Source organism: Podarcis vaucheri, assembly GCF_965113315.1.
Source record: "Podarcis vaucheri genome assembly, chromosome: 1".
Taxonomy (NCBI): Eukaryota; Metazoa; Chordata; class Lepidosauria; order Squamata; family Lacertidae; genus Podarcis; species Podarcis vaucheri.
Window position 1 is genome coordinate 36,754,384 of NC_138759.1, and position 16,330 is coordinate 36,770,713.

Genomic DNA, 16,330 nt, shown 5'->3' on the forward strand with positions numbered 1-16,330 from the left:
TAGCAATAAATGAAACTGTCTCACAGTAGGAAGGAAGTTTAGTTATATACACATTAGGCAAATGGGGGGAAAAGTTAATTTTAATATGCTTTTCAAGAATTAAAAACAAACTAACAACAGCAACAGTACTTGATGCTTTCAAAAAAAAATCAGCATTTTCATACTGTGATTTAAATTTATTTTAATTAAGGATTATTCTCTATTCCAAAGCACTTATGCCAAAGTAAATCAAGAAGAAATTCACTGAATACATTGCAGGTGTGCCATGTTGAAAACCTTGCAGTAAGGTCAAAACTAAGGCCAAAGTCTATTACATACCTAAATCCTGGGCATTAAAATATCATCCATTCAATTTAAAAGCATCCTAAGTTGCAGCAGGGGAGTATTTTATTTTTTAAAGCATTTATATTTTAAAATATGAATTAATAGTTAAACTTGATTTTGCAAAATGAAGCAGCAGGAAACCTAGAAGTACAAAAAACAGCTCATAAATATGGTATCTAGGAAAACTATTTCTGCATACATATTTCCATTTTAAATTACTAAGCAATTCATCTTACTCGCTGAATTTGTTTAATCAGAAAGTGAACACATTTGATATCTTATTTTGGCTATTTTGCTGCCCAGTCTTATTTTTTTGGTTACCAATGTGGTGATATTTTTAAGTTTGAAACAATGGTAGTTTCAAGTTAGATGAGATATTGAGGCTGAACTGAAGGAGAAATTGAAGCTGTGGGAGGAAGAAAGGAAGGCTAGACCTGTTGGACTTTCTGCTGAGTTCTGTTAACAAAAGAAATACCTGGCCCTGCTAAATCTTGATCTTACATTTAGACAAGGAAAGACTAAACGTGTGGGGTGGTCAGTGTCAAGGGATGAGTGCTCTTATGCGCTGGAAAGGAAACATGTGTATCAGTGAAATGATGTAAAATAGGTGGTTGTGAGTAGAAAGGAAGACTTAAATAGGCCCAGGTGGCTTGATAAACACTTTTTAGAACATGTTCTATGACATTCTGTTAATAGCTGAAATCTTCAGTAGGCATGTCTGTGCTAAGCTGGACAGTTATTTTATTAAGTCATGCACTGTCTATTTGCCTTGACATTCTTTCCATATTCCTTGCATATGGAAAGGCATGTGTTGGTGTGTGTGTGCTTGGAGTCCAGAGTCTTCCAAGATATGTCTCATGCCTACGGTGAAAGAATGAGCTGGCAAGGTACAGTGGTACCTCGGTTTTTGAATGCAATACGTTCCGGAAAACCGTTTGAGTTCTGAAACATTCGTAAACCAAAAACTCAATACTGAAAACTCAATATGGAAGCTTTTACTTCTGGGTTTATGGCGTTTGAAAGCCGAAATGTTCGTCAATGGAAACGTTCGAAAAGCGTGGTACCACTGTATATGGTAGGAGCTTAAGATGAGGCCAAATGGATGCTAAATAAGTCATGGAGAGAGTACCTTCTCATTATATTCCTGATATTGAAAAGGGACTGTCATTAATGGAGACCTGGGTCCTTCCCATTTCCAGCATTAAAAAATCTTTCACCACAAAGTCTACTTGTCAATTCTACCACAGCACAAAAACATTTTGAAGTCTGCCAGATATAAAATTCAGGATGTCCAAATAGATTTTGTCTTCAAACATTGTTTTACCTGTTTTTCCCTTTGTGCCCACCCTGGTGGAGAATAGTTGTGTTTTATGTATTCTGCTGGGAGCAGAACTAAAAGATTCTACAGATAAAAAGGTTGCTATAAGATGTTGTGCTGAAAGACTAAAACAGGCAAGTACTGGAAAAAAAGAAAGAAAGAGAGAAAATATGCTACACAACCCAGCAGAGTATGAAAGTAATTAAAATAGTTTAAAGAGAATGCTAACATGCAGAACCTAAAATTTGCCTTTATCTAACAGTATCTTTGTTCATATCAACGTTCCTTTTGTTCTGTATTACATAGATAGTAATTCTTCAACATCAACCGTAACAGCAAAAATTCAAATACTGAACTACTAATTAAGCACAGTAATATTTATAAGGTGTTAGTTTATTCTGCAGATATGAACACTTAATTTAACACATAAATACAATAAAAGTATGAAATGCTTTTCGTAGGGGGGAGGAGACAACAGAGCAGTGAATAGTGAACCATATTCAATGGAATGAAGAAATGTTTTTCATTTCCAGAAGTAGCATACTATTTCAATAATATGACAGACACTGTATGCTTGTAAGAGAAAGCTAATTTTTAAAACAAAAATCATGATGGCTGCTGTATAAATATGCATGTAAAGAGTTTTTAAGGCTAATATTTTTAATGCTGTTTTTTAATTGAATAAAGACACAGTGACTGGTGTGGAACAGAATTGATTCAAGAGATATTTCCTGAACCATTTAAAAAAAAAAGAGGAAAACTCAGTGCCTACTCAGAACAAAACATTTCCCTTTGTTATTGGCTCAGCCATGAAAAACCACAACACAACAATGAACAAATGGATTAAAAATGCCCATTGAGACACATAAATTTCTGACCAGGGCGAAGCTAGCCATTAGAGAAGTAAATTTCTATGGATAAAATTGTCTCTCCAGTTTATTTGTGGGAGAAAATAGATCTCTTTTAAAATAAATAAATCTGTTTTAAAATAAGATGCTCAGGAGAGAGGGAGTACAAAAGACTTCAAAGCTTTCATTCCACCTATTACACAAATTCAAAATACTTAAGCTGATGAGAAAAAGAGCCCCAGAAAGGAATATTCAGGCATATTTACAAACTTCACTTGGCCTTTAAGGTGGCAATCCCATACCTATTTACCAGGGAGTAAACCCTATTGTGCTCAATGGGAATGACTTCTGAGTAGACATGCAGAAGATCACGCTGTTATCTTGGGAACCTAATATTTAACTAATGCCTATCTACTTTTCACTGCTGTTGGGGTTGTGTCACTTCAGACTGCAGGTGGGAGCCCACATCACTTAAATGGTCTTTCATACAATAATGGGGTGGGGGACCCTTTGACATCCACTGGATAACTGGGGGGGGGGGAATAGCCTTAAATGAATAGTCAGTCATGTGAACCCACGCCTACAATTTGAAATGATTCAGCCCAGCGCCTTCTGGTGACACAGTGTTATAATGCATATACAACACATACAAAAAAAGCACTTTTTCTTTGTCAATGTAGCTGAGTCCATGGGCTCACCAAATCAGTGACATGTTCTATTTATTTATCAAATTTATACCCCACCCTTCCTCCCAAAGGATCTAACTGGTTTCCAGAACTTTCTGGTCATTGAACTTAACAGACTGAACTGTGGAACAAAAATAATAATAACTTTCACTATTGCTATTATTTTCTGGTACACCGCCCTGAAATCCTCATTTGATATTTTAATTAAGTACATAAATATTGATACTGGTTTTATCTAATTATCTATTGCAGTTACCATGGCAACACATATTCCCCTGACATAAGGGGTGGAGTTGGGAGTGGGACAAAGTTTGCTGACACTAGACAGCAATCAGTCAGGAGTTGATGCGGTGCTTAATTTGTGTACAGGCTGACTGACAGTGACATAGATCACTTTCTATACTGTGACACTGACAAGCAGCAAAATTACACTCCACCTCACAAGGGTTCTCTGAAAAACAAAAAAACTGGTAATTCTCTAAGCTCGGTGTTGATTTTATAAATTTATCTGTACCTCAGCCATGCAGTGAGTGAATTGATCTCAATTTGTATATGCTGTGAGGAACTTCAAAAATATTCACACTCCCACTTTTTAGAAGCTCCCATATAATTAAACTGTTTTCCAGCTTATCTGAAACCCTGAACAATAGACAGCATAGATCCTGTTTTGAAAAAGGTACAAAAGCAAGCACCAGGCACCCAGCTCAGTCAGTAGAGCATGAGACTCTTAATCTCAAGGTTGTGGGTTCAACCCTTGTCCACTTTCCTCAAAGATTGGTCTTTTTGCAATAATGGGGAAATGCACTGATCTAACCTGCCCTGCAAGCAAATCAGAATGAATCCGTATTAAAAGCCAATGTGATCTAATTTCCCTGCAAATAAATCAGGATGGCTGCTCAACAAACAGGTCATATAAAATTGTGCTCTTTCTTTGCGCTCTCTCTCTCTCTCTCACACACACACTGCTATAACTGAATTGTAGTTTGAAAACTTTTACAATTCCATCATTCATAGCTTTTGTTCTTGGTAAAGGGGTGAGTTCCCGTTGCTCTGTCCCAGCTCCTGCCAACCTAGCAGTTTGAAAGCACACCAGTGCAAGTAGATAAATAGGTATTGCTATTTATCCAGGGGTCCTTTACCTACCTTTTACCTCTTGGTAAGCCATGATGGCTATATTAAACATAATGAATTTTAAGCCACTGTTCCCTTTTACTGTATGATGAAAGATTATTATGAGAAATGCTATATCTGTTTCTTTAATTGTACAATTAACCGTGCAACCCTATACGTGTCTACTCAGAAGTAATCCCATCTGAGTTCACTGGCACTTACTCCCAGGCCAAGTGTGTACAGGATTGCAGCTTTAGTTACAAACCACTGCTGCGATAACTTTCTTTCAACAGCAGATTCAAAACATGAATCTTTAGAGATTAGAAACCTAGAGCTGAAAAGCCCTTTAAATGAACTTAGGAAAAAGCAACATATCTGCTCACGTATATGACATTTCTCTGTATTGATCTGAAGACCCAAATCAATTCACTTGTACTTTTTCAGTATCATAATATTAATCTTAAACATTACAGGAAAAGCAGGGTGGCTCGAACCATCAAGATGCATTAGAATTTCCAACCATAGACTTACAATTTGTAGCTACCATTCAACCTTTCTTTTCCTTTCGGCTTCCTCAGGCATTTCACAACTGCCTCCTCAGATTTTCCAATCAAGTTTTGCTTTTCTGTGTCAGGAATAGGGATTAGTATTTTGGACCTACTTTTACTGTACTGTGAATTAGACTTCTCAGGTAAACATATTAGGAATTTTTTTATATGGTGCAAATTATGTTTTTCACCTACCTCTCGTAGTATATAAACCCTTCCATTTTATTTTATTTAGCAACAAACCCATGTGGATTTTTGACTGTGCAAGCCCACCTCATCATGAAATTTAGTACGTGAATGAGAGTTCATTGGTGTGTCAATGGGAGCTTTGCCCCCAATTTTCTTATGTGAGATTTTCAGTAGCTTTTGCCTTGGAACAAAATTAAACACCTAGAATAAAATTAATCATAGCTGTTGCCTGAATACATCTGACCCCCCCAGATGTTGTTGGACGACAGATTCCACCATTCCTTATTGTTGTCCATCCTGGCTGGGACCCAAGGGATTGGGGTCCAGCACCATGGTTTCCCTGATCCTGCTTCAGTTATTATTATTTTTTACATTTATATCCTACCTTTCCTTCAAGGAACTCAAGGCGGTAAACGTGGTTTTCCTGCTTCCCTAATTTTATCACCACAAGAACCCTGTGAAGTAATTTAGGCTGAAAGACAGTGACTGGCCCATAATAATGTAAATATGGGGGAGTGGAGTTATTGTTTTGTTTTTATTATGTATTTTGGATTGTTTATCTTGTATTTTTATGTTGTGAACCCTGAGATCTGAGGATGTAGGTTGGTATACAAATTCAATAAACAGAAATTAAAATATAATAAATAACATGCATAATTTCAAGGAGAACTAAACATTTATCTCTCTCTCTCTCTCTCTCTCTGTGTGTGTGTGTGTGTTAGTAACTGGGGTTTATTCAAGGAACAGTTTCAGTAAACCTTGATACAGTGGTACTTTGAGTTAAGTACTTAATTAGTTCCAGAGGTCCGTTCTTAACCTGAAACTGTTCTTAACCTGAAGCACCACTTTAGCTAATGGTGCCTCCCGCTGCCGCCGCACCGCCAGAGAATGATTTCTGTTCTCATCCTGAAATAAAGTTCTTAACCCGAAGTACTATTTCTGGGTTAGCGGAGTCTGTAACCTGAAGCGTCTGTAACCTGAAGTGTCTGTAACCCGAGGTACCACTGTACTACTTTTGTAGCCATAAACTAACACCCCAGTCCAATGTCTACATTCATATTTAAAGGTCAAGGACAAGGATGCATTGCTATTGCTTAACTATTAAACATAGTTGGAAGAATTCCTATTTTCCACACTGAGTACTTCCTAAACTGTATTTCTAGTTGTGAAAAAGCAAAAACACCTGTCACATAATAAAAGGCATAATAGCATATGCAAAGTCTGAGTTCCTGAATGTGAATGCTTACGATATAGTTCTAAAACTGCCGTTTTCCGCCCTCCCTGTATGCTTATAAAAAAGTCCCCCATGGTAGTGTGGAAAACACTTTTAAAAAGTCCTAGGGGGAAAGTTTCCTAGAGACTTTGAAATCCTTCCTATTTCTGGTTTCTTTGGAGGTTTGTAAAATCAGCTCTCTTCTGCTGTCTCTCAACAAGGTAAAAAAAGGAAAAGAAAAATACCCCCTAGATATATTCCTTAGATTTTCTATTATGCTTCACAGGTTTTATACAGTTTCTGAAGTCAGTCTTATTTTTTTATTGTCTTTTTTATTTTGATCACTTTCTCAACCTCCCAAAAAGGGAGAGAATTAATATTTTTGAAACACTTTTGTGGGCATTATCAATTTACAGGTCATGACTCAGGTACAATGATAAACTGAAATAAAGAAGAATTGCATTAAATTAGGGAGATTACCTATGGAATTCCTAAATTAAGTAAGGGAAGGGAATTACATATGGAATCACCCTTTTGTCTAAGTTTCATACCTTTTGTCTAAGTTTCATAACTAGCAGAGTAAAATTCTACAATGAAAAGACTAGCTACTTAATTCAGATCAATTAGGGTTCCCATTTCAAAAAGTAAAAACCAGGGCATTCTCAATGTTTTTGAGCTTCCCCCCACCAAAAAATTAAAATAAAATAAAATAAAAAATGCCCCCAAAACACGATTGTCAGGGAACTGACATCGGAGACCAGCAGAGAGAGAAGTTGCCCCGATAGTGCAGGAGAGGGAACCAGCAAGGAGAGAGAGAGGGTTTCCGAGGGGGAAGGGAATCAAGGGGACACCAAGAAGGAAGGGGGGAATGAGAGCACTTTGGAGGGAAGGCTCAGGGACTCTTCCAGTGAGATCAGTGGGGAGAGTGCCAGACCACCACTGGGCACGCCTACTCTGCGCAGAAGGCTTCCGCGCAGAGAGGCTAGGCGGAGACTGGCTGTCAAGGAATTCTTATGTTGGAAAAAAATTAGGAAACACCCACTAACGGATTCTGCCAGCGACTGAAGCAGACGCACAGGAGTGCGCTTCAGTTACGGAAAGGTTTAAACAACAAGCAGTTTAGGGAAGTCGGTGACTTACACACAAGCAACTACAATTCCCATTGCAACGATTTTTCGATTGACTTGTCTAAGATCCAGGACAAGGCACCACCTTTTGGAAATCCCCTGGATATCAATTCCACCTTTGAAATCCTGGTAGTGTATGGCAGCCCTAGACCAATACGGACAATTTAGCTCACAGCCCTGCTAGTAGGCTCTCATTGTTTCCTTGGGTTTGTTAGGTTGCTATGTGTGACTGTGCAGAAGTCACAACTGGCTGAATCCTGCTAACATGGTCTAGACCAGGGCTGGGGAACATGTGGCTCTCCAAAAGTTGTTGGGCTACAATTCCCATCATTCCTGATTATTGGCCATGTTTGGTAAGGCTGATGGGATTTGCAGTACAATGATATCTGAAAGGTGTCTCTGTGACTTCAGAGTCCCTTCTCCAAGGGATGATCTACATGTAACTCTAAACAAATAATGTCCTGTTGTGTCTTAAATAAATACTAACAGCAGTTGCAGGAGAGCCTAATTTTCAGCAGAACCATGGCATGTAGGGAGGGAAGGTTTAATTCTCCCTCCCTGCTGTGGTCATGATAAAAAGACGCAACAGCAAGATTGGACTACTGCAATGCACTCTATATGGGATTTCCCTTGCACATGCTCCTGGAAATTTCAGCTATTGCAGAATGCTGCAGCATAGTTGCTTACAGGAGTGAGACCCTGTCAGCATGTAACACCATTCTGTGGGAATTTTAAATGAAATTAATTCTTAGATCTGGTGGACAAAGAAGCTATATTTTTAACACCTCCTTTCTGCTATTCGATTTGGTTTTCAGGATGTGGTGAATTTGGAAAGTGCTTCTGTTTTAATTATGTTTCTCATGGGATAGTATTTACATTATGCAATTGTGCTTTATTTTAATTTCTTGCTGTGAAAATTTGTGGGGTAGATTTGCATGAAGGTCAATGTGCAAATATTTTAAAGAAATACATTAACGCTTGCCTTCCTAATCCTTAACTCAAACTGCTCATTCTTCCTCCAGGTTCCTCTTTGTCAGTCGTTCTTAGTCTTGAATCATTGCCTTTTCCCATTTTGTTTCCAACATTTTAGGACCTGCCACCAGTGTTCACTCTGCCCTGTGTGAAGTTTTAATCCCAACCCAACTAACAACTTTCCCTCTCCTCACAGAAGATGACCTGCAACCTGTTTAGGTTCCTGAGAAACTGAAGGTTTTTCAACCATAGCATCACAGACATATGGAAGCTTCACCTCTTTAAAAAAGGAAAAAAATTTGTTTTCCTGCTTCCTGTAATAGTGTGTGAATTTTACTTTCTAGAACTAAGTGTTTTGAAATTGACTAGTTCAACTGATTTGGCATCCGCTTTCCTCCTCCTCATTTATGATTCAACATTTCCCAGACTTTGCGTCTATGTTATATTTTAGAGCCTAGTTAACATAGTAGTAGCATTCATATGGAAAGAGGACACTGAGGGAGAACTGTTTAAAGGATAATTAACATGCATTAAGCGTATCGTATTCTGGCTTGCCTCACTCTTACAGATGTGTACATACCACTTGCTCTGCTCTTAGGCTTTCCTCATTACTACAACCAACAACAAAAGAACTGAGTGTAGCGACTGCTAAATTGTTAGGCTTGCATAAAAATGTGAATTTGAAAAAAGAAAGCTAAGGCTGCACTCAAATTTAGTGTAAACAGCAAATAATAATAATAATAATAATAATAATAATAATAATAATAATATTTTTTTAAAAAAAATAAGCTACCAATGTAAATTGTCACCGTTCTCTCAACACAGCTTTAAACAACCAAGCTTGCCGCGAAATATTTGCAGTTAGAACAGGGGGTGGGATACCTTAGGCCTAAGGACCAAATGAGGTCCTAATTGACCCTTGGGACTCTCCACAAACCACACCTGCTCCCCAGTTACAACACCTGTACTTAGGCCGCACTCCCCAACAGTCCTGCTTCACAACCTCCTTGAGTGTTTTTGCCTAGCTGGAACATGTCCTTGAATTCTGATTATGTCTTTTGCCTGCTTGGGTGGAAGATAGTGCTATGTGTACAAAAGTAAAATATACATTTCAGTGCTATGCCCACTTTTTGGCTCTGGTTCCATCTTACCACTGGCAAGTAGTCCCTGGAATGCTGCCCAGAAGGGAACACAGCACTTGGGTTGCAAAAGGTCCCCCATCTCTGAACGTGAGAAGTTGAATGCCCTCCATAAAGGATAATACATGTCACTCTGTAGAGTAATCAAGAAGAGCTGAAGAAACGACTTCTTTGCCATACAAATTGCAATCTGCATAGAGGAAGAATATGCTAACTCTGGAAACAAGTGTTTTAAATGTCTAGTCAAACGGAATCTACTATCTTTCTGGAACTTCCTGAGATGTATTGATGACATTTACATAATCCGAGCAAGGAAGAAAATGCTTGTCACATTCCGCTGAGACTTCAGCGGCTTCTCCCTCACTATTCATCTGAATCCACAGCAGGTTTGCTTTCTGGACACTACAGCAACTAAGCAATTGGCATATAAATGCCACCTTACACCAGACACATACCCTCCAACATTTCTCCAATGAAAATAGGGACGTTCCATTCCATAATAATAACTTTACTATTTCTACCCCACACATCTTACTGGGTTGCCCCAGCACTCTGGGCAGCTTCCAACATATATAAAAACATAATAAAACATTAAACATTTTAAAAAACATCAAAAAGCTTCTCTATACAGGATTGCCTTCAGATGGCTCAGGGGTTGGATAACCCCATACCCTCCAACATTTCTCCAATGAAAATAGGGACATACTAAGGAAAAGCGGGACATTCTGGGATCAAATCAGGAACTAGAATGGCTTCTCTAAATCAGGGACGTCCCTGGAAAATAGGGACACTTGGTGGGTCTGTAGACAGCTACTAACTAATACACATAGCTGCATGCATTTCCCCAGAGAACACTGAATGATTTATCTTCTATAGTCAGCTAAGGATACTGTGCCTAACAGGTTTATATCAGGCATTCATGAAACAAGAAATCCCCATTCAGTTAAGGGAAGTGACAGCTTGACAAGGACCAACTTGTGGCCAGGGCATGACCAGTCAGTGGTCTACTACAAGGCAGTGGTCTACTGTTGGCCAGACCTATAAACCTGGCATGGGATTTTCCCACTGCAAGGGCCTGACTTTCCTTCATTTGTGTATCGAGAGCTTTGTTTGCTTATTTTTGGAATATACTTTTTATTCATTTTCATCTTTACATGAGAGGTTGCTTTGTGTACATTAGAGCATATGACATGCACAATTACATAAAATAAAAAATAAGCACTCAGATAAATGTTTCTGAATAGCAAAGTTGAGTTGAAGTATATATACTAAAATTATTACAGTTATTACAGGTTGCTTAGATTGGTGACCATAGAAGTTATAGGAATTTATAGGAACGCAGTGCTGTAAACAAAGAGTAGTGTTCTGCCATATGCCTCATTATTTGTATAGCCAATAAAGTCACACCAGACTGCATTAAAATAGTTGTGTTTCTTTTGACCTCTTACTACTTTTAATTTTTGTTTCAGTTTTCCCCCATAATGTTGTTTGCCCAGTTGCATTCTACCATTCCTCCATAGTTAATAATTGTAATGATTTCCATGTCCTAGTAATAATTGTTCTTGCAGTGGTTAATAGATGGTTATGAGTTCTTTGTTTCTAATTTGCAACATATTGTGACTATACATGTTAAGTAGAGCCGTCCTGGGGTCACGGGGACTGTCTGCCTTGTAATCAAAAGTATTTCTGCAAATACATTTCCCCGTAACCTTTCTCTCTTTGGACACCTCCACAACATGTGCTGATATGTCCTTATAGTGGAACATCCTCTGCAACACATGGAAGAACTGTTTGGTTTTCTATACGCTAGGTGTCTAGGAGTTAAGTACCTGCCATGCAATTTTAATGGCTCTTTTTCTGGTTGTTGTCCAGGGGTCATTTACCTTTAACTTTACCTGCCAATATGAATTTGCTACCTATATGGACTGTAGTTTTTGTCCACAATCTGCTCCTTGCCTCAACGGTTCGAATCTGCATGATGAGGTGAGCTTCCATTGCTCTGTCCCAGCTTCTGCCAACCTCGCAGTTCGAAAGCACACCAGTGCAAGTAGATAAAAAGGTATTGCTACAGCGGGAAGATAAACGGTGCTTCTGTGTGCTCTGGCCTCCATCACTGTCCTCCGTGTGCCAGTAGCAGTTTAGTCATGCTGTCCACATGACCCAGAAAGCTGTCTGTGGGCAAACGCCAGCTCCCTCGGCCTGAAAAGCGAGATGAGCGCCACAACCCCATAGTTGCCTTTGACTGGACTTAACCGTCCAGGGGTCTTTTACCTATACCTTACCTTACCTTACCTTACCTTACCTTACCATGTCTCTTTTTCATTTTCTAAATCCCAATTCAGATCCCACAACCTTTTCAAATTTTGCTGAGGACAAAATTGTACACCTATACTAGATTTAGATGAAGTTGATATTAGTCCTTTTGTTATTATATTTTCTTCCACTATTATTTTTTTCATATTTTCTTAATTGTATTGTGGCTTTGTTTTTAACCTCAGAATTTGTTTTAAAGGACCTTAATTGGTAGCCTAATAGCCATGATATTCAAACATTCCCCAACTGAATTTGCATCTCATTAATGGTAAGTGGTCCATCTTTGTAAATATCTTTCAAATAATACCATTGCTTTTCTTTCCACATATCTATATTATAGGCTCTATATTTATTTTTGAAAATAAATTCTGAAAATTATTCTGAAAATAATGAGACAGAGGCCTTGGACCAGAACCTTTGCCCATTTGTTCAAATCTTGAAAGTTGTGTGAATGGATTTGTAAGCCAATGTAAAGAGTGGATTTTTTAAAAGGTGTTACTTTTATATATTACCATCTATTTCCATGTTTTCCATTGAGTTGCCTTATTTCCAGACGTTTGGTATGTCATGTTGCTGAGTTGAGGTGTGTCGCAGTAGCTGCTTAAATTTGGGAGTCCCCATCCTCCAAAGCTTGGGTGAAGGTACAGCAAAAAAATTTAATATGTGGTCTGTCTGATTGAAATATGAGTTTGTTACGTTTTCTTTGTCATCTGGACATATGGGCTGGACAGCTTTGCTTGTTTTATCTTCTCCTTCTCTTCCTACCAACCTAAGCACCTGTTGGTGGAGTCTGTCCAATCGAAAGGAAAGGGAGAGGGTGCATTCTATGACAACTAGGTAATGAGGAGTTGGGCCCTGCATCAGAGCGTATCAAAGCAACAGAGAGATGGTTTGGTATGCAATCTGTCTTGTAAGAGAGCAGGGTCCCTGGTGGGCACTGTAACATGCCTCTGATAGAAACAAGATGCCTATAGACTAAGGTTACCAGACGTCACCCTTTCCCGGGGACAGTCCCTGGATTTACAGTCCCCATACAAAGTCCATTGAAGTTGAAAAGTGTCCCCAGATTCATTGCGGGGGGAAAAACTGGTGACCTTACTGTGGACATCATACTTGCAACTCTAGTGACAGTCATGATCAACTATTGACACTACTGTTCATGAATTACAAAATTTTGCATGGTATTTTATTTTATTTTCTAAAAGAAAACAAAAATAGTCCCCATCCAGCCACTTTTGCAGAAATACTTTCACCATTTTGGATGGTTAACCTGAAGTATATACAGTATTGTGTGTGTGTGTGTGTGTGTGTGTGTGTGTGTGTGTGTGTGTTTTTAAGAGTACAAAAATGTTTTCTCTCCACAGCAAGATTATTCACTTTGCAGCAAGGCTCTGCTTTCCTTCATTAGCACACTGCTAAGGGAGAAGCAGCTTTCATTGCTCCAAATAAAGTCCTCAGCAAATAGATATGGATATCAATACTTTATTTGCAAAGTGCTTGACGTATTCAACACATGCACCATTATGGAAGGCTTTAACTCCAAGCAAAAAAGATTTGTGGCAAAGCATATGACCTTCTCCCCACTACAATGGCCATCCCCTAATTAGGCAATGCATCTGATAGTCATTAACAGGAATGAGATAATGAATCACTTTCTCTCTTCTTTGTTAATTTGCTGTAACCAAGCGGCTAATGGATGTCAGAGCTGAGTGATTGCACTGATTATAGTGATTTATAGTTGCAACAAAACAATTTAAAACCATTCTGATTATTCATGTTAAAGATAGTTTATGTTTTGTTTACTAAATATTTTACATCCTTTTTTCCTGTCCCCCTTGCAGACTTCCATGTGCAGAGCAAAATAATTCTTTCCGGAATTTTTTAAAAGTTTCAGTCTGGGGATTCTTTCTGTCTTTTTCCCTTTCTGGTATTGTTTCAGAGTAAGACATTTTATTTTGTTTATAGAAAAATTTACCCAGTAGAAATGAAAAGCCTTAGGGTGGAAAGAAAACTTCAGTGGTGCCTAGTTCAAAAGGAGGAGGAAATAAGAGGAAATAAGACAAACTTCAAGCCACTTTACCTTGGGGCTCTCAGTCCCTTCCTCATCCTCTGCAGACACATCAGTAGCAAGTATCTCTGCTTTGATGATACCCAGAGCCCTCAGAATCCAGCTGTGTTGTCGTTTGATTTGCCTCTGTAGTTCCTTCCACTGACTCGCAATCATCTGCAGCATGTCCTTCAGTCCTTCTCGCAGAAAAAAATAAATAAAATGACAGGGAAACAAATTAAGTCATGCATTCGACTTCATCTTTTAATAACATTATTTATACTAAAGGCAGCAAAAAATTTCCCAAGGGTACAAAAAGAACAAGGTGTTGAGGGGGGGGGATGAAATCCCCTTGACCTTAACTATTTCATCACACTTTACTGAGAAATCTGAGCTGGAATTCTAACCTATTAATATTGCAAATGACTGGATAGGACCAAAATGTGACACATGGCAAAACGTGATCTGCTGTAAGTTCTGACTGAAAACAGAAAAATAAAGCAATATATGTTGAAGAAGGGACGTAGGTGGCACTGTGGTGTAAACCACTGAGCCTTGGGCTTGCCGATCGGAAGGTCGGCGGTTTGAATCCCTGCGATGGGGTGAGCTCCCGTTGCTCAGTCCCTGCTCCTGCCCACCTAGCAGTTCGAAAGCACATCAAAGTACAAGTAGATAAAGAGGTACCGCTCCAGCAGGAAGGTAAACGGCATTTCCGCATTTCCGTGCGCTGCTCTGGTTTCGCCAGAAGCAGCTTAGTCATGCTGGTCACATGACCCGGAAAAACTGTCTGCGGACAAACGCTGGCTCCCTCGGCCTGTAAAGCGAGATGAGCGCCGCAACCCCAGAGTCGTTCACGACTGGACTTAACTGTCAGGAGTCCTTTACCTTTACCTTTTATGTTGAAGAAACAAGCGAGAATTTCATACTTCAGCCCTGTTCACTGAACAAAATGCTGTTCCAAACATATATTAGCTATTGCCCTCATTTTCTTTTTTCTCTCTCTCTCTTTTTTAAAAAAAACATATTTAACAGATATGCAATGACCTATCAGGCTGGTTTTTTGAGACTGATACATTCAGGAAATTATGCAAATCAGCCAACTGACTTAACATAGCATGAATGTTTTGAGAGAAAAGTCTGTTTCATGTTCTATCAGAGTGTATGCAGGTAGAGAAGTAACAGATGTAAAAACTCAAATAATAATCACACTAAAACCCAGAGGACAACTTCATCTTGGGGGGAGATACCTTTTTCCAACCAGACCAAAATAAAGTCTCAAATTTCTAGGCATCCTATTAAACCATCCTATTAAACTAGTCATGCAAAGTTCCAAAAACATGACAAAAGTTATTATTCATTCTGACTTAAGGCTTTTACTGAAAAGGACAAGCATAACTAAAGGAAATAATATTCCTAATCTTAAAATCTTTCCTAATAAATACTTTAAAATTGCAGCAAGAATTAGCTTAAATGGCAAAGGAGCATTTAGCAATGCGAGTACTCATGCTGACTATGTAAAATATATATATGTGTATAGATATGGAATCCTAATTTATCATCTTAATGTTATTTCCATAGCACCTACATCAAAGAATATGTCAGCGTGAAGTTTTCAGTGATGTAATTTCAATTGAAACTCAGCTGAGCATTGAGACCAAAATAAAATGAACAGACTATTTGCTGGCAGTATTTCATTTTGTAAGTATCACAGCATTGTATGCAGTATATGAAACATTTATAAATCTTGAAGGTCAAACTGATAATGTAAATATTAATAATACATAAGGAAGTGAATATATGCAGTAATTTACAGCAATGCTTCTTTATTCTTTAATAGTCTGGAGACATAAAGACTTGCAATAATTCAGAAGGATTTACCTGATTTGTGAGATACTATAAGATCAAGAAGTTGGCGTCCTTCTTCTACAACAGCTTCCTTCAAAGCACAGTGGCTGTCTACATTCAGCTTAAAACTCTGCAAGGGAAATTATATATATGTATATGTATATATATTTATATAGAGAGTGAAATGGTAGAGAGGCATTCTAAAGCATACGTACTAAATTACTTGCTATTTTTATCAAGAACCGCAGTGCCATTTACCCAACAGCCACATACATTTGCAATACTAAAAGCTATTGATATTTCAGAACGGAGCTCAAAATGTTTCCATTAGATTAGCAAAGTGCATCTGTGTTGAAACAGCTGACAAATCTAGAAATTCATTAAGTTTTATGAAAACATGTAACCTGTAGGCAATATGTGGAATAACAGTGTCCTATAAAATACACTGAACTGGAGCCATCAGTTCATGAATGCTCTTTTTTCTAAATAAATAAATAAATATTGGAGAATGAATGATTTCTATAAATATATGCAGCGTACATTTTTATCCAGTAAAACAAAATATTGCAACAAATTAGTTCTGTTGTTCAGGTTTGCGATAGTCCACTATTGTATTTATTTTGGTGGTAATCAATTTAATTTTGACAACTA

General features: G+C 38.2%; 1 protein-coding gene across 3 annotated transcripts in view; it reads right to left on the reverse strand.

Annotated features, from left to right (window-relative positions):
- The window catches only part of AKAP6 (A-kinase anchoring protein 6), a 249,429-nt gene that overhangs the window by 133,083 nt on the left and 100,016 nt on the right, over window positions 1–16,330 (reverse strand). For all 3 annotated transcript variants that reach the window (XM_082213378.1, XM_082213377.1, XM_082213376.1), the window contains exons 6-7: window positions 15,713–15,809; window positions 13,868–14,031 (exon numbers count right to left, since the gene is read on the reverse strand). In XM_082213378.1, coding sequence (XP_082069504.1) covers window positions 13,868–14,031; window positions 15,713–15,809 — 261 coding nt within the window. The remainder of the gene's footprint in view (window positions 1–13,867; window positions 14,032–15,712; window positions 15,810–16,330) is intronic.